This window comes from Vulpes lagopus, chromosome 5 (assembly GCF_018345385.1).
Source record: "Vulpes lagopus strain Blue_001 chromosome 5, ASM1834538v1, whole genome shotgun sequence".
NCBI lineage: Eukaryota > Metazoa > Chordata > Mammalia > Carnivora > Canidae > Vulpes > Vulpes lagopus.
Window position 1 is genome coordinate 107966984 of NC_054828.1, and position 23767 is coordinate 107990750.

General features: G+C 39.7%; 1 protein-coding gene across 1 annotated transcript in view; it reads right to left on the minus strand.

Moving 5' to 3' along the window:
* TTC27 (tetratricopeptide repeat domain 27) overlaps nucleotides 1–23767 on the minus strand; it is a 175614-nt gene that overhangs the window by 40394 nt on the left and 111453 nt on the right. The window contains exon 13 of the mRNA XM_041756634.1: nucleotides 10880–11107. Within this exon, the coding sequence (XP_041612568.1) occupies nucleotides 10880–11107 (228 nt within the window). The remainder of the gene's footprint in view (nucleotides 1–10879; nucleotides 11108–23767) is intronic.

Below are 23767 nucleotides of genomic sequence, written 5' to 3' on the forward strand. Positions count from 1 at the left end.
ACTTGTTTTACTGTATTGGGGACGTATAAGACTGTTCTATTCAAACTTGAAAAATAAAAGTATATTAAGGTAAAAATATTTAAATCCTGATTATCTGAACATTTAAAAATAACAAAAGGAACATTAATCAAGCTACACATTTATGACATGTGCAACATTCCTATATTACAGAATTAAAATTAAATTTTATTAGTAGATGTTCATAAACTTTATTCATTTCCTTAATCACATCTAATCTAATACCATGCCATTGCTGTTTTCCTGATTAATTTCAGTTTTTGATATGATCTTAATACTTACAATTTTCTCAAAAAATTACCTTACTCCAATGCTGTTCTTGATTGTTAATTGTCAAATCTGTTAATACATTTAAAATTGTTAAAACTTTTGGTTGACTCTTGTCTATAAGCCATAAAGATTTTGGCTGAGCAAATATTCTTTCTAAATGTAGTGAAGAGAAATGAAAAACCGAACTACCATACAACCCAGCAAATTCACCCTGGGGTTATATAGATTTGTAAGAACTGAAATCATTGTCTTAAAGAGGCATCTTCACCCTTATGTTCACTGCAACATTATTCACAACAGCCAAGGCATGGAAACAATCTAATTGCCTGTGAATAGATGAATGGATAAAGAAAAAGTACACACACACACACACACACACACACACACACACACACAGTTATCCAGCCATATAAGGAAGGAAATCCTGCCTTTTGTGACAACATAGATGGACTCTGAGGACATTATGCTAAATGAAGTCAGTCAGAGAAAGAAAGATACTGTATGTTCTCACTTGTATGTGGAATTTAGAAATAGAATGGTGATTGTCAGCGGCTAAGGGGGCAGGGGAAATGGGGAGACGCTGGTCAAAGGAGACAAGCTTTCAATTATAAAATTAGTATGTTCTGGGGTTCTAACATACAGCATGGTGACTATAGTTAACAAGGCTGCCTCATATACTTGAAAGTTGCCAAGAGGGTAGATTTTAAATGTTATCAACACACACAGTGGTAATTATGTAAGGTAACAGAGGTGTTAACTAATGCTACTGTGGTAAGCATTGTGCAATATATACAAGTATCAATCACATTGTATACCTTCAACTTACACCATGCAATAATATATCAATTATATTTCAATAAAGCTGGTAAAACTTTTAATGCACTGAGATAACTGGTAAACACAGAGCAAATGTTGCTAAACAGAAGATATTCTTTTTTTTTTTTAAGATTTATTTATTTATTCATTCAGAGAGAGCGAAGAGAGAGGCAGAGACACAGGCAGAGGGAGAAGCAGGCTCCACGCAGGAAGCCCGATGTGGGACTCGATGCCGAGTCTCCAGGATCACACCCCGGGCTGCAGGCAGCGCTAACCCACTGCACCACCGGGGCTGCCCAATATTCTTAATACTAATCTTGTTAATATTGAAACTTATAAGTATTTTTCTTAGGAATTACCTTTTGGCCTCCGTTTAGAGTTCCTTTCTGCAATTTTTTTTTTAACTAGGCTCCACACCCAATGTGGAGCCCAGTGCCAGGCCTGAACTCAGGACCCTGGGATCAAGACCTGAGATGAAGTTACGAGTTGGACACTTAACCAACTGAGTCACACAGGCACTCTGAACAAATACTTTTAATAAGACAAAATTCATCAAATAAGTTGTTTCTACTTAGGATTCTCTGTAAATTTCACCAAATTTAGACACTGCTAAACTACAGGCCTATTTCAAGTATAGAATAGAAATTTTTTCAATTAAAGATAGAAGCTCAATAAAAGTTTCATGTGGGCGCACTTAGGTGGCTGAGTTGGTTAAGTGTCCAATTCTTGATTTCAGCTCAGGTTATGATCTCAGGGTTGTGGGATCCAGACAGGCATCCAGTTTCATGCTATGCGTGGAATCTGCTTCGGATTCTTCTCTCCCTCTCCCTCTACCACTACCCCCCCTTAAAAAAAAAGTTTCCTACAAATTATTATTGATATTTTAAGTACAATGGTATTACAGTTACTTTTTAAAGCCATTTCTTCAGAGATGTATATTCAACATTTAAAAATTAGGGCAGCCCAGGTAGCTCAGCGGTTTAGCGCCACCTTCAGCCCACGGTGTGGTCCTGGAGACCCAGGATTGAGTCCTGCGTTGGGCTCGCTGCATGGAATGGAGCCTGCTTCTCCCTCTGTCTGTATCTGTGCCTCTCTTTCTGTGTGTGTCTCTCATGAATAAATAAAATCTTTAAAAAAATTTTTTTAATAAAAATTAAATGATTTGATATACTGGATTTGTTTCAAAATAATATGGGGTAGAGTTAGGGAAATATTGGTGAAATAAGATCAGCCATGAGTTAATTGTTGAAGCTGGTTGATGGGCATGTGGGAAGGGGCTCAGTATAGTGGTCTCTCTGCTATTGTATATTTTATATAATTGAAATTTGCTTAGTAAAAGATTACAAAGAAAAGATTCCTCCTAGGTGGCTGTTACAAACTGAGTTATACCCCTCAAAATTCATATGTTGAAAATCAACCCTAAGTGTGACTATGCTTAGAGATAGGACCTTTAAGAAAATAATTAAGATTAAGTGAAGTCATAGGAGTGGGACCCTAATCTGATAGGACTGGTGTCCTTAGAAGAAAAGAACTATATGCACACAGAGGAAAAGCCTTGCCATCCAAAAGCCAGGAAGAGCGATCTCACTAGAAACCACCCCTAAAGGCACCCTGATCTCAGACTGTTACCTTCCAGAATTGTGAGAAAATAAATTTGTTATTTAAGCCACCTAGTCTGTAGCATTTTGTTAAAGCAGCCCCAGTGGACTATACAGTAGAGATATTCAAAAGTATAATTTTGCATTTCAAAATCAAATCCTTTCATTTGAGCTCTCATTATTCCTCTTATGGAAAATTTCAATGTCTCCCTCTTTGAAAGTGTTGCCTTCAATAATTATAATTTGCTAAAAACTTTTTTTTTTTAAAGATTTTATTTATTTATTCATAGACACAGAGAGAGAGAGAGAGGCAGAGACACAGGCAGAGGGAGAAGCAGGCTCCATGCAGGGAGCCCGACGTGGGACTCGATCCTGAGTCTCCAGGATCACACCCCAGGCTGCAGGCGGCGCCAAACCGCTGCACCACCGGGGCTGCCCTGCTAAAAACTTTTTTACAAAAGCTTAGTTTTTTGGAGCTCCATTAATTGAATACATAAAAGATTTTCAATTGATTTTGAACATAATACAGCCAACATGCAAAAGACTTTTTCTTTAAAAGTTCATATCAGGGGATCCCTGGGGGGCTCAGCAGTTTGGTGCCTGCGTTTGGCCCAGGGCACGATCCCGGAGTCCCGGAATCGAGTCCTGCGTCGGGCTCCCAGCATGGAGCCTGCTTCTCCCTCCTCCTGTGTCTCTGCCTCTCTCTCTCTCTTTCTCTCTATGTCTATCATAAATAAATAAATAGATCTTTAAAAAAAATAAAAATAAAAAAGTTCATATCATAGTAGGACAATTAAATTGGTTTATAATATAATTCTTCAAAAACTTGAACATTTTTAAAGTCTACTTGATGGGCAGAAACAGAAAAGTATATACTGCCACACTATACAAATTTTAATTCAACATCAGACGTGTCTCAAGAATCTTCTAATCCAATTACCAAAACAGTGTATATAAAATAAATGACAAGGTTTTTTTTTTTTTAAGATTTTATTTATTTTTTCATGAGAGATGCAGAGAGAGAGAGAGGCAGAGAGAGATACAGGCAGAGGGAGAAGCAGGCTCCCCCTTAGGGAGCCTAATGTGGGACTCGATCCAGGACCCCGGGATCACGTCCTGAGCCGAAGGCAGATGTTCAACTACTGAGCCATCCAGGCAACAGTTTTTATATCCATTAGTAGAAGCTTGTTTGGGTCACACTACATCTACCACTACAACCAAATCCAAGTACATTTATGTGCCACAGGTTTTCTTAATTCAGAAAGAGCATTCTTTTTACCATGTTGCCATGTTTCACCAAAATTTATATCCTTATTATCACCACTAAAAGAAACATTTTTATCTGTTATGTTTAACTTGTTAACTGAATTTACAACAGCATGCAAAATAATGTCAGATGTTTCATCTTTGAGAATGAATTTCCAAAAATTTTATTTTGAATCCACTAACAGGGTAAAAAACTAAACCATCATGAGAACAGAATTAATGACTTTTCTAATTGAAGCATCTGATGTCACTGATACTAAACTGGTGAATTCAACTGGTACTGAACTACTTCTGCTAAACAAGCAGCACATTAACACCTATGATCTTAACTTTTCATACATGTACAAGAAAATGTGGTATGGACCAATCTTCTAAACCATCTGTGCTCATTTTCATTTGCTCTAGATAAAAAAGTTAAGCCTCATTGAATGATATGAAAATATATCTCCTATCCCTGTATATTAAATCATCATCTTGGACATGACTTCTTAAAAAAAAAAAACTACTAACTTTTGACATAAATGTTAATGTTTCCTCAATAGACTTAGGTCTTGTGGTTTTCATGTAGTCAGTGATATAACCATGGCCCCTGAGGTGAAGAGTAAATGTCAACTACATTTTATGCAAGTTCATTAGCTCTCTTGATAAATGAGAATTGAGCTCCTTATTGTCCACTAAAAACATATGTTTTTGGCTTATTTGCTTTTTGGAAATAAATGCTGCTAAAGGGTTCATTATAAACTATATAAAAAGTTATCAAATGGGGCACCTAGGTGGCTCAGTGGTTAAGCGTCTACCTTTGGCTCAGGTCATGATCCCGGAGTCCTGGGATTGAGCCCCACATCAGGCTTCCCACCGGGAACCTGCTTCTCCCTCTGCCGATGTCTCTGCCTCTCTCTCTCTGTGTCTCTCATGAATAAACAAAATCTTTTTTAAAAAAGTTATCAAGCAAAAGAATAAAAATAGTGGTACATTTAGGCCATACAATAAGTGACCAAACCACCGTAGCAAGAGAATTCAGACTAGTCCCCATGTGCTTTATTTATGGCAGGCCTGCTCTGCTCTGCTCCCCATACGTCTGGCCTACGATTCCCCACATTTCCCACTAATCCTGCCAACTGGTAGCCAGGCAACGTCATGCCTCGCACGGGCCGCAGTTTGGCACAAATGTCTGATATATACCAGGGGGCTTATAAAGACATTGGCTCCAGTATTTCTCCTACCACCACCCCAGGCCTGAAAGAGGTGGCCTGTTCTCAGCACCTCTGAACAACCACAGTAGGTTGTATCAGCAAGCATCCTGCATGCTGTCCTTGAATGGGTAATGTTAGCAAGTTGTGTCCAGAATGGGTTGGAAAAGAGACAAGCTGGTCATTGTAAAGTGGGTGCTCTGTCCATCGCAAATGCATTAAATATAATACTAGATGAGACCATGGCAGAAGGTACAAAGTGGAATGTCTGTGAAAACCCACTCCAACTGCTCTTTATGCAACAATAATACTTCATTTAAAAAAGAAAAATCTGGGCAGCCCGGGCGGCTCAGCGGTTTAGTGCCTGCCTTCAGCCTGGGGCATGATCCTGGAGACCCAGGATGGAGTCCCACGTCAGGCTCTCTCCATGGAGCCTGCTTCACCCTCTGCCTGTGTCTCTGCCTCTCTCTCTCTCTGTCTCTGTGTCTCTGATAAATAAATTTTAAAAATTTTTAAAAAAAGAAAAAAATCTTGCAACAAACACTAAACAGATGGGTTACGAGGATATCAAGCATAAACTGGCCATTTATGTTTAATGAACTCTCAAATCCATGGCTTTCTTCATGCTCTTCTCCCTGGGCAGTCAGTTCCCCTTCTGAACATCTACTCACCTTGCACCATCCAGGGCACAGGTGCTAACTCCTGCCCCATCTCCAGCACCGCCTTCCCTGACCCTGTCAAATCCATGGCAACTGCCCACCTCTTCTCAACTACAGCCCTTCTGCCTATGCATGTCTCTGGAGTAATATCACATAACCTTACAAAGGTAGATGACCAGTTCAATGAGGAGAGTTCAGGAAAATAAACGGGGATGGGGGGTGCACACTGGGGAAGGACTGACAAATGAAAAGGAATATAGTGTGTGTACTGACAGAGGGTAAAAAAAATAATAGGAAGTGATATTTTCCTTTTTCAGGGCTACACATACTGGTTTGATATCTGAGCAATTTCCTTGCTTTTACTTTTTACATAAGAGTAGGAGACAATGGGAATAATAAGTAGACATAGGATATCTGTTTTAATTCTGGTCCTGAGACTATAAGATCCTGCTTGGAGGTTTGGCTACCACTGCCTCTCACTTTCTTCAGCTTCCAACAGCCCATAAACTCTAGTCTAAGGTTGAATTTTAGTAGTTTCAGAAGTTGCTTGGGAAAATGAAACAGGTAGGTATGAGTGAACAACAGCTGACAATCTCAAAGGCACAAATGTAAATGGTACACACATCTTCTGGTCCTCTAACAAATGTACTGCAGATTTTGCATTTGGGTTTGCAGACTCTCCCTGATATAAAACCAAACATTCCTATTTTTATACCAATTCGGTTTCAGAAAGTCATTGCAATGCATAAAAGCCGTTCAAATATCACTCTCGTTTTGCCCAAATTTTGTTATTAAAAATAACTGTTTGGAAATGTCTGAAAGTAGAGAATACATTTCTTTAAATTCCTTTTTCTATTAAATTCTGTTCTTATATTTTCCTTCTATTTCGGGACTCAGAGGAGACAATAGCATGCAGGAGCTCTCGTTGTTCAGAGAGAGTTTAAACTTGGATCCTAAGTTCTGATGTCTACGGAGTCCAAGTTTGCATCTTGTAGTAGTTCTGTACAACTGTAGCATCAAATGCCTGCATATTTTGGCATGGCTCACAGTCTGTCTGAATTGGATCCATATGACAAACTACAAAATATCCTCACATAACATCTGTTTGTATTGTGACGCTGCTTTGAGCAACTGTCATTTCTTTGTCTTGCTAAGTAATTAATTCAAAATTATATAATGAGACTACCAAGTCCTGTCAAGTCCTCCCTTGCAAATTCCCTCATACCCATCCCATTTTTCTATTGCCTTTGCCATACTGATAACTGTCACGCTAAACTAGTGCTTGCCTCCCAAACCTGTCTACATCTAGTATCTCACATGGCCACAATGTTGCCAAAACAATAAGCCTAAATTACCTCCACACAAACCACATTCCTTCATTCAAAAGAAAGCCAAACACAAATCAGCCCTTCAATGGCTCCCTATCTGCCAAGTAAAAAGCCAAAGAGCTTAGCCTCACATTTAAGACCTTATATAATATAATCTGGCTCCAGTCCAGATTTTCCACTGGAACTGCCCTATTCCCTCGTACTCTCCAAAACTTCTAACTTCACTAACTCCTCTGTTCCCCCAACTCACTCTCTCTCTTTCTCTCTCTCTCTCTCTCTCTCCCTCCCTCCCTCCCTCCCCCCCCCCCTCCTTTCTGTTTTCAGGGCTTTGTTCATACTGTCCACCTGCCTGGAATGCCATCACTACTGCCCTCCTCTTGGCCTACTCAAGTAATGTCCTTCAAAGCCAAATGCAACATCCTATCTTCACTATCTACCATGCTATCTATACCACTTCTTTGACCTCTCTATGACTGGTGCTTTACAAATAACTCACTTGGTATTTCTTTGATGCCTCATACTATTGGCTAGTTTTGCTTATGTTCACTTCACTAGATTGTACCAGAGGATACACACCAGCCTCCTCGGTGATCTGGTGCTACTGTTTTGTCCTCTGATTCAATGTTATATGCACAGCAGATGATTAGTATATATGTTTGATTGACTAACTGGCTAAAGATATTATTTATTTGCTCACTCAACAAATATTTATTTATTGAATCCCAGTATGTGCTAGGCACTGGTATAGGCACCAGGAAAATATAAATGAAGCATATAGATTAAAAACTTCTGCCCTCATATGACTTACACTCTAGGGAAGGAGAAATAGAATTTTTTTTTTCAAAATAAGCTGTAAAAATATTAGAAGATGCTAAGCGCTCTGAAGAAAAAGCAGTGAAAGAGTAAGGAGTATAAGGCAGAGGTGGAAAGTGGGCTGTGATTTTACATAGAATGATCATGGACGGTCTCTCTGAACAAGTGATATTTGAGCAACAACTTGAATGAGATCATGGAGTGAGGTACACAGATATCTGGAAGAACATTCTGGGCAGAGGGAAAGCAAGTGCTAAAACCTTGAGGACGAATGTGTCTGGAATATTCAGCGAAGCACAAAGAGGCTAATGTGAGCTGAGTGGGTAGGTGGGGGGATGGGAGGAGCTAGGCTGGGAGAAGCCCTGCCAGCCTTTCAGGGATTTGGGCTGTTATCACTAGGGAACGGAGTAGATGAATGACACACGTGACTCACATCTGAAAGGACTTGGATGGTCACTGAGAATACGCAGATGGGAACACAGGCAGAGGCAGGAAAGACCAGTAAGGGTAATTTCGGATGGGACAAAAGCCTTTAGGAGGGGGAGAATGGTATCTTAGACACAGGAGATGTTAAGTCAGAGTAAAGCATGGAGAGACTGGCGGGGGGGGGGGGCAGTTAGACACAGGGGTCTCGAGTTCAGGGGAGAAAATGGGGCTGAAACCCACTTTGTGGAGTTGTCAGTGTACAGATGGCATCAAACCTGTGGGAGCAGATGAAATCTAGGGAGCCAGTGTAGACTAAGATAAGGCCCAAAGGCTAAGCCTAGGAACCTGCCAAGACTGAGAAGGAGGAGCCAGTGAGGCAGGAGCAAAACAAGGAAAACACGAATGTCAGTGTATTGGAAAGACACTGTGTGCTTGAGAGAGTAACCAGGTTTGTGAGGTATGTGGCACTGATTTAACTTAGACTACAGAGACTAAGGGAGGGAGCTTATTTTCTTACTCATTATGGCAGCTATGGTTAGGCAAATTTTAGGCAGAGGTACTAAGATAAACAAGCATAGCATACAATTTCCCATATTAAAAGTAACATTTTGAGAACACAATATTGAGTTCTATTTCCTACCAAAAAAAAAAAAAAAGCCTAGTAATAATCAAGTTACTGCAGGGTTTGTAAATCTTGGCACAACTGACATTTTCAGCGGGATAATTCTTTACCTTAGGGGGCTATCTTGTGCATTCCGGGATGCGTAGCAGCAGCCCTGGAATCTACCCACTAGGTGGCAGTAGCAGACACCTGCCCCCACCCCACCCCCCCCCACCCCCATCCCCTCACCCCCCACCCCCACCCCGTCACTTTCCCCAAAGTGCCAAATGCCCCTTGCAGGGCAACATCCTCCCCAGCGAAGAACCACTGTTAGAGAAAGCTGTCAATAAAAACCAACTCTAAGTACACTTTAAACATCCTTGTTGCCAAGTGCACCTGTTAATTTCTGCTGATGATCTAATTTCTGCTGATAAACTCTTCCCCAGATTTCTTACCAGCCAGCTGATTTGGAAAGTTCTCATTATATTCATTACCCAGAATGATGAAAGCAAACAATTAACTAAAAAATGTACTTCTTTTTCAATATGCCCCAAACCTACCCAAAAATGATCATCTCTGCCCACACTTGTTCATAGCAGCACTATTCATAATATCCAAGAGGTAGAAGCAACCCAGTGTTCAACTACAGACAAATAAACAAAAAGTGGCATATCTATACAATGGAATATTACTCAGCCTTCAAAAAGGACATTCTGATACATGCTACAACATGGATATTATGCTCAGTGGAATATGCCAGTCACAAAGGGACAAATGCTGGTATGACTCTACTCATATGAGGTACTTACATTATCAAAAATTCATGGAGACACAACGTAGAACTGTTGCCAGAGACCAAAGAAAGGGGAGAGGAGAGAGTTACTGTTCAATGTGAACAAAACTAAAACTAAACTTTAGTTTTGCAGAATAAAATAAGTCGCAAAGATGGATGGCAGTGATGGTTGCAAGTGAGAAGTCACTCAACACTACAGAACTGTACAGTTAGAGATGGTTAAGGTGGTAAATTTTATTTTATGTGCTTTTTACCACAATTTTTTAAAAATCATACAAGCTTTGGGGTCAGGCTGCCTTGAGTTCAAAAACCAGCAAAAAGCCCAACAAGGTATCTGGCTCATAGTAAGTGCTCAGTCAATATTAGTAGCTGATTACAAATTAGTATTTTAACCAGAATTCTCCCAAGTCAGTGTGCATGTTTGTCAGGACCCATGGCTGACAATGATGTGTGCATTTGATTGGTGAAACAGGGAAGCAGTCATAAGGAAAGTATGGTTTAAAAAAGCCATCACTGTTTCTCAGAATCAAAATCATTTTACTAATTGCATATCATTAAGTACAAAGTAAGGTCAATTTCATCCCCCTCAAAATTAGGTCCTCTCTTGTGGCTTTATCTTGTCATTTATTTTAAAGATCCAGACTCTTTTTGTATTATTTTTTCAAACCTTAAAATTGTTTTTAAACATTTAAAAATATGTGTGTATGTAAATACACTTTTTCTTAAATGATCAATAATCCATTCTAGAGGTTACCCTGTTTATATGAGCTTTGCTTTCATTATTGATTTCAACAATCCCCTGCCCAGTCCTACAGGGTCTATAATTTGGAGTCCCATTCATTTCCTAATTTTGTGTTAAGGACAGTTAAAAGAAAGAAATAACAAAATAAAACAGAAAAGTAAATAACAGAAATGCAACAGAAAGTGCACAAGAGAAAACCAACATGTTTGACAACATACACAAAGCACTGGAGACTCCATTATCAGCTTATGGAGACAAGCTCACCAGACAGGACAGGAAACAGGTACTAATTCAGTAAGGAACCAAAGCAAAGAAAAACATGAGTGCCAGAGCAGTTGGGGCTTTCTGAATTGTCTCACCTGCATGGGATTGATCTTCACAGAGCACTCAAAGCACTCCACGCATTCTCTGAACTCCTTGTTCCGCAGATGAAGAAGGCCTTTGGAGCGTTGGGCTCGAGCGCTACGGTGGCGAGATAGCTCCCATGCCTGGTCATAGCAAGAGTGGTCTCGAAGGACATCTCCAAGTAAGCAGTATAAACTCGGCGTCTCTTTTTTCTCCAGCTCTTGCCTAAGGATTTCTTCTGCCTAGAAATAACAGAAACAAATGAATTGCTTATAATGACAAATAGCTTTTTGTTTGTTTGTTTTAGCACATATACATCTTTTATCCCACAGGATAAAAGTTTTTCTTTTTCTTTTCAAAGTTTGAGATGATCTGCTTATTTTATGCCATCTGGGACCACAAGCTGAATAAGAGAAAACAAATATGGTACAGGTAAAAGAGAAGAACAAGAAGTAAGAACTGCTTTACCGACATCTGGAATCCTAGATGTCAGGAGAATCTAGGAAAGAAAGGCACCAAGAGAAGCTGACTCCATGATACTGAGCTCCCCATTTGCTCCCACTCTAGTTGTCAGCACTGTGACAGAGCAGTGTCTTTAGTTCACTTTCACCCAATGGCAGTGAAACATAGGTTTTTCCTTTTTTATTTTATTTATTTACTTAGTGTTTGTTTTGTTTCTCCTTTTTTAAAATGGCATGTTCAGGGAGCCTGGGTTTGCTGAAACATTTATCAAAGAAGGAGAGGAGTACAATTTAATAGTTATTGCTTCTTCTCATAGATAAAACTTGCCAACATGAGGCCTATCTGTTTCCAGACAATCCATTCCCTTTAGAAATTAAAGACCATCCTCAGTACACTGCACAAGCTTGGGTATTATTCTCAAACATCTACAATTCTGATTCACCTCATTAGCTAAGCTAATTCTATACTTGTTACCATTACTACTCTGCTTCCCCCCAACAATGTCCCTTACCCCTTGTTTCTGTTTAGTTTCAACAGCATGCTAGCAGCTCTACTTTCCATCCTCACATACAAACACCTTCTTATAAACAGCAGTGGAGTCACCGAAGATGCCAAGACAGCCACAGCCATAATGGATGTAGATGGCCAGGAAGCCATCCTATAGTAGCTAAAATGATACCTTAGACTCCTTAATTTATAGAGCTGATTTGCTTAGTTGATTTGCTTTAGTTGTACAAAGCTAGAATTCTTAAGCAGTTCAATTTCTGTGAAATCTTTTAAAAGACAATTGTATATTGTACTGTATGTTACCTAATTTAAATTAAAAAAAAAAAAAAGCCGGTTGTGCTTCTAAAAGTGTCTTTGGATGCTTGTTCCTCTGCATTTCTACAGAGGTTATGGATTGTGCAGGATTTTTAGGCCTAATCTGAAAATGAAACCAAAATTTATAAAAGTTTCTAAAGGATAAGAGTTCTAAACCCCAAATAGCCAAAATAAACATGAAATTTTAAAATATAATCCTCTATAACAGATGATACAAGTTATTACTGAATCTAATCATAACTCTGCAAAGTCATCTATATATGTAACCACACATGTATATTTACACATATGCCTATAGAATCCAACCAAATTATGTGTAATACACCAGAGCCACAGCAGAATTTTTGCTGAAATGATCTTACAGTGTAGCTGAAGAAGGCATTTCTCCTGGCAATATGTCATTGAAACTTGATTACCCACGCCCTCCCAGAAATTCTGAAGGCTACCCCTGCAGAAAATAAAAATTTGTGATTAGTTTTGTGATCTAACTGGATCTGAAAACACGAGGAGCCAGTGATCATGAGAGGGTATAACGCTGGTACTCCATGATATTCGGTGATTAAAGAATTTCTTAAATTATCACAAGTGGGAACTTAGAATAAAGCACCTACCTAATGTAAGGCTTCTGTGAATTAAATGATAGAACACTGAGGATACCAGACTGGGAGGTAAGTTGGCTGCTTCTAAGTTCACTGAACAGCTCAAAGAAAGAAAACGACATTCAGTATTTTAAATCTTCAAGGTCAGAGAACCAAAGAATTTCTATGATTGCCTAAAAGGAATTTCTCTTCCCTTGTACCTGGCAAGCTAGTATAGCCTAAACTCAGATGTAGATGATTGCTGAATGACAACATAGGACAAACTCAGTTTCATGAGGCCCATATGCAAGTGAAGGCGTTTGGGTGAATCAAATGTTTTAGTCATTCATTTTTCTTCCTCTATTGCCTTTTAGCTATATATCACTTTATTATTTTTGAGTGACTGCTCTGGCGCTAATCATGCATATCTTCAATGTGTGAAAGTTCATTTAGAGTTAACATTGCATCATGTCACCTTTCTCCCATCACAGGCGGCTCAGTCAATCCCTTCCTAAATTTCTGTTCCACAGAAACAATGAAAGAGAAACAAATGATTGCTGTTGTTTTCAGCCACTATGTTTTTTTTTTTAATTTTATTTATTTATGATAGTCACAGAGAGAGAGAGAGAGAGAGAGAGAGAGAGAGAGAGAGAGAGAGGCAGAGACATAGGCAGAGGGAGAAGCAGGCTCCATGCACCAGGAGCCCGATGTGGGATTCGATCCCGGGTCTCCAGGATCGCGCCCTAGGCCAAAGGCAGGCGCCAAACCGCTGCGCCACCCAGGGATCCCAGCCACTATGTTTTGATGTGGTTTGCTTCACAGCAATAGTGACCGCAGTGGTTGTTTAAAACATGAGGGTTACTCTAGTGCCACTTACCTTATAGTGGTCAGGAAAAGAGGGCACTGAGCATGGAAGAGAAAGACCCAAGACTCTAAATAAGGACATTGGGGTGAGTCAGATAAGGGAAGTCTCCAAAGCTTACCTAGTTTCCCACGCCAGCAAGGCAATCCTCCCCTGTGAAGACTCATGCTACTTTGCTGAAAGCCAGTAGAATAACTGCACCTCAGGAAGGTACCCTGCGAGAGAATGCCAATTCTCCTCAGACGTGGGCCCTTTCCATCCCTTATTGCCTCCACACATGTAGGTAGACACAATGAGAACTGCAAGACTTCATTACTTTCTAAAGCGAAAATCTTGGACCTTGTGGAAAAAGACCCTAAGGGTGAAGGACTACAAACTGTGGATCACAATTTTAATCAATTTAGGTACTCATCAGAAATTTTTTTATTCACAGGGCTAACTCAAGCAGCTGAGGATGGTTCTAAATTATTTGCTCAATTACCTGACTAAAACCTGGACTCAAATGTGGCCAAAACTAATTGGAGATGCCAGAAACTCCTTGGTGTGATGTGGAGGAAAGACTCCAACAACTTAGGAAGAAAAGGCTGTTGTGAATTTATTATTTACAACCTGTTCATCCATCCCAGTGACCTCCGAGAGGACCCAGGGGATATTCCTTTCATCTTGGCTTTGAGGAATACATTTTATATGGGAGTATTAGCATTTCTGAAAAGTGCTATTATATAGTAGATGTCCTGTGTAACCTGGGGGAAAAACTTGGAGGTCCTTCCATTGAAATGAGCTTCCCGATTTCAGTGGGGATTATTAGAATTCAAAATAATAGAGACTAGCTGATAGCACTTAACCCCTAGAAGCAAGATGAGCAGTTATTTGCAATAGTCACAACCAGACTAATAATTAAAATAGTGCAATGAGAATGGATCTTAGGTAGTGGCTGACTGACCAGGAAGCTTTAGGACCAAATTATATATACAGCCAACTAAGTCCAAATTTGATCTATATAACATAAAAAAAATCTAGGTTTGGAGAACAGATGTCTAACCTGATATACCATTCTAAAACACTGTTTCTCACCCAATTCCTATCCCTGAGTCATTTCAGAGTCAGAGTCTCTTAAAAACTGGGAGGGAGGGAGGAAGGGAGGGAGGGGAGGAGAAAAGGAGGGAAGGAGGGAGCGAGAGGTGAGCCAATACTGGTGAGGAAGGACTGCACTATAACATAACTAGCATTTACCATAATTCTTCCCTTGTCCTCCCCAAAGACATAACTTTAACATTTGCCATTAACATAGATTGCTAATTCTATCCCGGGGGAAAAGAAACAGCTGTCTTCTCAGTGTTGATGAGTTCTTAGTTAATGCTAACCCTCTGCGACCCAGAACATCACTATGACAAGTCAGTGGGTGTATGGAAGTCAGTCTACCCCATGGAGGCCTGGTAAGTCTTGGTGCTGCCCAATGGTCACCTCCCTAGTTCCTATATGCAGAGAATTAGATATAGCCAACAATTAGCAGAGCCTTCAGTGAGTACTACCACAGAATAAAAAGCCGAGTGAAAGCCCCTGAAACAATCTCCCCATTAAAAGAGAAAACCCAAAGCATTACCATATATCTATGTAAACTACAAAAACACATGCTGCTATCAAAATCTTGAAAGATACTGCAAAGTGTGTGTGTGTGTGTGTGTGTGTGTGTGTGTGTGTGTTTAACCTACCCATTTAAACCTACCCATTTAAACAGAGCAGAATATAGATGGGTCCTGGAATATTTCACAGATTATGATAAACTGAATATAATAGTGGCTCTAACGATATCTACTGTTCCAGACATGATCTCTTTTTTGGAGCAAATCATCACAGCCCCTCATGTATGGTAAGCAGGTACTGATACAGTAAATACCTTTTTCTCTATCCAATAACCAGACAGTATCAGATGTAGTGGGCTGTCACGAGCACAGACAGAAGGATACTTTCCAATCGTGCCTCAGAATTACATGGATTTTCTAGTATAATTTAGTCTGCAGGGACCTTGATTGTCTCACCATCCCATTTGACCTCACCAATCTATGACCTTGATGACATCATGCTAATAATATTCAAGAAGCTAAGGCAAGATAACTGTGCCGATGTCAACCAAAAACCAATCAGAAATGATTGTATTTCTGATAGTGCAACTTGTTATAAGGAAAATGTTCAATTTACAAAAATTCATTTAATATATTACCTCTAAGGAACTCATCTATTAAATACTGCAAGATATGTAAAATAAATATTTATGTATTTATTTTTTTCCTCAATGTTCTAAGAATGGTTCACTATCTCAGCCTCTTTTGAAGAAATTGTAAATTTCCCCAAATCAGAAACTCTTCTTTTAACTATGTAACATAATATATAAGATACTTTGTACCTGTTAGCAGTTTGGTCCTTTCCAAATAAGTAAGCTCCGAAGCTAAAGAGCTAAAACACTGCCTAGTCATATGTACCACTACATCAACTTGCTTCAGCGAGAAACTGTGTTTCCCAAAATCCTTTTCCCTTTGGATTTTGCATTAGAGTTGACCAGAGGGGAATTTGTTTAGGATCTGAAAGGCAGAAAGTAAAGCACCAACCTTTACTCTTTTTGGGAGGTAGTCATGATTAAATACGGTGTCACACAATACGGTGTCATACAGAGATGTCCTGCAGATCCCAACTTGTACTTCTGACTGTGGACCCTGCCAACTAACAGCAGCCCCAGGACCACCATCAGACATTTCACTGGGAACCCACAGGGCTGGCAGCTACATCCAGACAACAGCTTTCCACAGATCTCTCCATGAGTTCCCTCCTTCACGCTCCCATTTCAATGGCTGGAAGTACTTGGTCTCTCAGATTCCTTGGTAAGTTCTGACTTACCCCTTGTGCCAAAGCTTCAAGTGGACTGGTAAATGAGTTTCTCTCTGATCCTTCTATTTCCTCTTCCATATCTTCATCTCTCCAGCATTTCCCACATTTATGTAAGATCTAATTTCTTATTAGTAAGCTTATGACATCCCAAAACTACTCAAAGCAATTCTGCCTCCATAAACCAACCCTGAATGATACAATTTTTTTTTTTTGCCTTTTAAACTCCTTATGTGTCCTCCTATTTGATAGTGATTTACAGATTAGTCTTTATCCAATGTGCATTAAATGCATTCTCTTACTTAATATATATAGTAAATCTGAGAGGTAGGTATTACTATGTCTATTTTTAATACAAAGAAATAAAAGTTTGGATTCCTTGGTCAACTGGTCATCCTCAAAGAAATAATAAGTTGAAAAATGGGACCTTAATTTCAGGTTCCCACCTTTTCCTATATTCCACAGGTGGGCATCAGCAAAACTGGTGGTCTAAAGAACCTCTGAAAATTCCCTACTCCCTAAAAGCAATGAGAAAACTGGAAAAAAGTATTAGAATAAACTTTTTCACAATTCTGGAAATTAACCAAAAACTTGAAATAATCCAGAGAAATGGATGTCTTGGTAAGAACAATAAGCTTTGTGTAATTTTAACTTGCACCATTCCTATTCCATCTTCTCCAACTCTGCAGTAGCCTTGGAAACCAACAGCAGGCAATCGTGATGATTAGAGGCCTACTGGCCATCAGGGGGCACAGAGTGGGCTTAAAGCTCCTCTAAAGGCTCATTCCCCAAAAACTGTCATTACCTGAGAAGGCTGGTGGTTCCCTGGAAGGGTCCACTTGCAAAGGCTGTCTGTATTGAACTTACTCTGAGTTTGCCCTGTGAAAAGCCTTTGTCAAAAACAATTACAACTGGTTAGTTTTGTAGCTGTCTGAAGTGGTAAATAATATGTGGGGCAAACAATATGCTAACCAAAAAAACCTAAAAGTGAAAAAAGGAAATGAGATACACAAAAGGGCTTTGAAAGACTCCAACATATTTGTAGGAATCCAGAAGGCCATGCATGTGTGGGGCGCTGCACTTGCTCAGGAAAGACAACCGAGGAAGCCCTATGCTCTCACCTCAGGCTGACCTCGAGGCTTTGCAAAAGCAGTCAGTGAAAGCTAAGGCAAGGTGATTAACTGCCTGCCTTGGAGTTGGAAGCATGCTCCAACACAAATACACACACACACACACACACACCAGCAGCAGCAGATACTCCAACACAGACCTACAAACACACACAGACACACACACACACACAGCCCATCAGCAGACTAGGAGACTTGTTGATTCAGGCATTCAAAAAATTTCCTGTCCAATCATTAGCTGACCATTAAGCTAACCAATCTGACCAGTGGCTGCTCAGGACAAAGAATACACATTTTACAGAATTAGTCAAGAAATGTCATTAAACAAAAAAAGATCACAAACATCAATAACTTGATTTCCAGAGTTGCCATATTATTTAAAATGTCCAATCTCAACAACAAATGACAAAAATGCAAAGAAACAAGGACGTATGGCCATTACATAAGAAAAAAAAGCAATCAATAGGAACTGTCACTGAGGATGCCCAAATGATGGGACTTCATAGACACTTTAAACATGCGATTTTAAATGATCCCTATTATAAAGACTAAGAAAATAACACACACACACACACACACACACACACACACACAAAAGTAGTGGACACTGGCTGGCTCAGTAGAGCATGCAACTCTTGACTTTGGGGTTGTGAGTCAAGCCCCATATGTGATGTAGAGATTGCTTAAAAATAAAATCTAAGGGGATCCCTGGGTGGCTCAGCGGTTTCGTGCCTGCCTTTGGCCCAGGGCGCAATCCTGGAGTCCCGGGATCGAGTCCCGCATCAGGCTCCGGCATGGAGCCTGCTTCTCCCTCTGCCTGTGTCTCTGCCTCTCTCTCTCTCTCTGTCTATCATAAATAAATAAATAAAAATAAATCTAAAAAAAAAAAAAAACTAAAAAAAAAAAGTAAATATGACAAGGGAATTAAAGTGGCACACTAGAAAATATCCATTTAGCCACAAAGAAGACAGCAATAGGGAAAGAGAAAAGACATAAGACATATAGAAAATAACAAAATGACTAATATGCATCCTACATTATCAGTAATTAAATTAAATGTAAAAGGATTAAACACTGCAATCAAAGGCAGGGATTGGTAAAAAGGATTAAAAAAATGATCCAACTAAATGCCATCCAGAAGAGACACACTTTAGATTCAGACACACAAAAACACTGAAAATAAAAAATAAAAGAAAAAGAAAGATACATCATGTACACAGTGACCAAAAAAGAGCTGGAGTGGTTAACATCAGACAAAATTCACCTTAAAAATTGTTAATAGGACAAAGAAAGGATATTTTAATGATAAACATTCAATCCATCAAGAAGACATAATTGTATCTTCACCTAACAACAGAGCCCCAAATTACATGAAGCAAAAACTGACAGATCTAAAGAGAGAATATACAATTCATCAATAACATTTGAAGACTTCACTTTCCAACTTTTGATAACGGATAGAACAACTATACAGAAGAAAGAAATAGAACACTTAAACAATGCTACAAACCAACTATGCCTAAAAAACATCTAAAGAACATTTTACCCAACAGCAGCAGAATACACACACAGAACATTCTCCAGTATACACTACATGGTAGGCTGTAAAACAAGTCTCAATACATTTGAAAGGACTGAACTCATACAAAGTGATGTTCTCCCAACTACAATGGGATGAAATTAGAAATCAATAACAAAAAAAGAAATTTAGGATATTTACAAATTCATGGAAATTAAATAACACAGTCTTAAATAACCAATTGGTCAAAAAAGAAACCACTGGAAAATTAAAAGCACTTTGAGATAAATGAAAATAATATAATATGCCAAAACCTACAGGATACAGTAAAAATTATGGCTGTAAATGCAGAAAAGATCTCAAAGCAATCATCTTATCTCTCACCATAAGAAATGGGGGGGGGGGGTGTGTGTAAAAATCCAAAAAAGCGGAAGGAAGAAAATAATAAAGATTGGTGTAAATAAATGAAATAGAGAAACAAACCCCAAAAGTTGGTTCTTTAGATTCAAACTACTAAAATCATAAATGAAAGATGAGAAGTTATTACCAATCTTACGGAAATAAAAAGGAATATAAGGGAGTACCATACTCCACAGGTATCCTATACAAAAAATAGGATCCAAGATTCAGAACATCAAGCCATACCCTTTAAACACTTGCATGACCTAAAACTACCATTCTACAAAAATTTATTCTACTGCACTGTGGTATATAGGCAGTGAAGATCATCAGAGTTCAAAGACATATAACACATAGTGCTGGCAACCTTTCAAAGAAGACAAATATACAAACGAATGATTAAATAATACTCAGGAAAACCTTCACATTTGGAAATGCTAAGGTAATGAGGATTTCAATTTTTTTTTTTTTTTAATTTATGATAGTCACAGAGAGAGAGAGAGAGAGGCAGAGACACAGGCAGAGGGAGAAGCAGGCTCCATGCACTGGGAGCCTGACGTGGGACTTGATCCCGGGTCTCCAGGATCGCGCCCTGGGCCAAAGGCAGGCGCTAAACCACTGCGCCACCCAGGGATCCCAGTAATGAGGATTTCAAATACTTCTTTGACCAATTCATATCTATCTAGACTCTTACAAGAATGAGGAACAGAGGGAGTGGGTGGTATGCAACTTATTGTTACCAAACAACATCAATTCTGGATACTTGATGAACTGGAACACAGGTCTGCAGAGCCAGAATGGGCAGCTTCATGAAGAAGCTAAGAAACACAAGGGCAGTGATTTTGCTTCGTCTGAACCGGCCTCTTCTTTTCTCAAATTCCTATCCCACATTTTTCTGTTAGATACGTGAGTTCTTTTTCCTTGACATCTTATACCTCTTCATCCTGCCAACAGAATTATCTTTCCCAAGGGCAAAGCTTGTAGGCAATATATTTTCTTTCTTCAATTAGTCACCCTGCATTCCTCACTCTCTCCAAAATGCTCTATTTGCTCCTCCCCCCTCCACTTAGCCACTCAATTTACATAATTTATTATCAATCAAAGAACTATAAAAGATATGCCCGGTGAACAAAAATAAAGTACAAGGGCTTATAATATCCCTTTTGCACTATCAAAATGTGGGTGGCCAGAAATCACAGAATGCAAAAGCTTTGGTATTTCTGGCTCTTGGCTGCTACTTCCCTATGGGAAAATACAGATGCACATTTTTATAGAATACAAGAAATCTGTCATCCTAATATCTATTATAAAGGATAAAATAGGGTGCCTGAATGGCTCAGTCAGTTAAGTGTCTGACTCTTGATTTCTGCTCAGGTCTTCATCTCACGGTAGTGAGTTTGGGCCCCATGCTGGACTCCATGCTGGGCCTACTTGAAAAAAAAAGGAAAAGAATAAAACTACATTCCCAAACACAAAAAGACATACTTAAATGGGCAACTGGCTACAATTAAACTGGGCTGCTTGCAAAGAATCCTGTCAGCTGCAAACCCCAAAGACTATTCCTCTACCCAAATATACATACGTATATCTAGGTTGTTCCAACAATCTGTTTTATTCTGTAACTGCAAACAACTAATTATTATTCTTAATACAATTTTGTGGCAATAATGACAAATGGTGAATCTCAGTATAAAAATGATGTCAGCTGAGGCTTAAGAAGAAGCTACAGTTATGGCAGAACTAAGGCTCCACATCCTGATCCTGGCACTAGTAACCTGCACTGCTTAGAGCAAGGGTCTCACACTCAAATGCCCAGAGATTCTGGCCAAGTATTGAGAATGAATGAAGCAGGTTGAGGAGGGAGCCCATAAAAGGAGCCACTGCTGAATTCCAGCCAGTCAGTGCAATAATGCGGGAGTCTGGCCTAGTGTGTCCACACTGTTTGATTCTTTAAGAGAAGCCAAACAAAATACTTCTTGTAATGTCAAATTTAGACTATTGAGCTTCCACCCTGGGACATCTGGGTGGCTCAGGGATTGAGCGTCTGCCTTTGGCTCAGGGCGTGATCCCAGGATCCAGGATCGAGTCCCATATCAGGTCCCTGTGAGGAGCTTGCTTCTCTCTCTACCTGTGTCTCTTCCTCTGTGTCTCCCATGAATAAATCAATAAACCTTAAAAAAAAAAAAAAAAAAAAACACCTCCACCCTACAGTGGACATCAACTGTGCTTTTTCTTGCCCAGCATCCCTGCAAGATCTCAGGTGCCTTTAGTCAGAAAGGCAGTTCAAACACTTATCTTTCTTTTGTTTTTTGTTTTTTTAATTTATGATAGTCACAGAGAGAGAGAGAGAGAGAGAGAGAGAGAGGTAGAGACACAGGCAGAGGGAGAAGCAGGCTCCACGCACCGGGAGCCCGATGTGGGATTCAATCCCGGGTCTCCAGGATCAAGCCCTGGGCCAAAGGCAGGCGCTAAACTGCTGCACCACCCAGGGATCCCCACTTATCTTTCTTTTGTACCTCATCCATAAGAACTAGATGTGAAATGTACCTTGCTTTTTATAAGCCCTAAACTAATGCTTCTGTTCTTTCTCAACTCCCTCTTTTGGGAAACCAGATTAGAAAGTGAGATGGTTGAGGTATCACTACTAGCAAGAAGGAAGTGAACAGAAACAGCTTCTAGGAACATTAAAAATCACGTTGGTCAACTGTGTACAGTTTTTCCAACAGAAGAACTGCTGTTGTCAACAGCTGAGTAAGTGATTATGTAACTCAGCCAGGAGGACAGGAGAGAGATCAAAGGGGAAAATACCTGATTATTACAAAGTTATAGTTAAGTTTTTCCACATTGGCTAATTTCAACCATTGTACATTGTGTTGGGTTCTTTTTCTTTTTTCTTATGAAAGTGTGTAAAATCATAGGAGGAGATCCTAGAGATCTCAGAGAAGTGTGTATAAGATACAAACTAAGTAGATTACTGCTTTAGAGAAAGCAGAGGGAGAAATATTTAGCTCTCAATATGATGGCTAAGGAGAATTTGGAATCTGTATATAACCTTAGCACCTGCTCTATTATACGAAAATATTCTACTCGTGTGCATCTGTACTATCAGACTATAAGCTCCTTGGAAGTAAGTTCTGTCTCTCACTCCTCTTTGGTATACCAGCACCCAACAGGTATTCTATAAATGTTGGAAAAATTCAACTGAAACTCACACTAAAGTCACAAAGGGCTTTTTCTAAGGGTCTTCAGATTCTAAATGAAGACATAAAAGATTCTTCCCAGTGGGAACACAGGGAGAACTCCTTCAGGGAACATGATCCGACTGACGTCAATACTGAGAATGACTAAATTAGGACATATCTAACAACAAGTTAGTTCTAGTGAGCAGAGAGGTCATACAACAGAATCTGAATTTCATAGCCCTTATCACCAAAGTAGTCACACCTAGGAAGCGACGCTTGCTGAGACTAAAACACTGAGAAATGAAACCGATGGCCCCGTTGGAGCTTCTCATATCTGATGAAGGATATGGGTAAAAGCGAAGTTCAATCTCTGGTGAAAAGGGAGATAAAACAGTTCAGGAAAACCATCTTCCAGTCAGAGGAATTATCAAAATTCCTTGTTGGCTGTGTTCTGCCTTGATTTTGTGAATCAGCAAAAGGCATTAATATGAGAATGGGTGACAAGGGTGCCCTGGCCCTCATCTGACATGACATCTGGTCAGTACAGAGGGACTGTGAATTAGCAGAGCAGCAACTGTCCTGGCAAAGAATGAAGAGGGGAAATGAGCTCTAGACTCAGATATGGTACTAACTATAAAGAGTGTCTTTGAGGACTACAGAAACAACAGCGTTGGGCTTAACAGCTAGAGGATTGTCCCAAGGGGATGGAAAATAGGCAAGCTAATATTTTAAGGTCACACTAATATATTTTAAGTGTGAGTGTATGCACCCAACTCAAACAACTTTGGGCATAGTTTATCCCAATCTTCTCCCCAGGAGCAGAGTGAAAAGGGATTCTGATGTTCACTATGATAGAGGCTGGCTCTCAAAGACGGGGAAAAGAGGGATGCCTGGATGGCTCAGTGGGTTAAGCATCTGACTCTTGATTTCAGCTAAGGGCCTGAGATCCGGCCCCACACTGGGCGTGGATCCTGCTTAAGATTCTCTCTCCCATCTCCCAGCAGAAAGGCAGTTTGCTCTTGGTCTAAATTCTTGTCCTATGAACAGTGCCAGAGAGGTGAAAAGTGC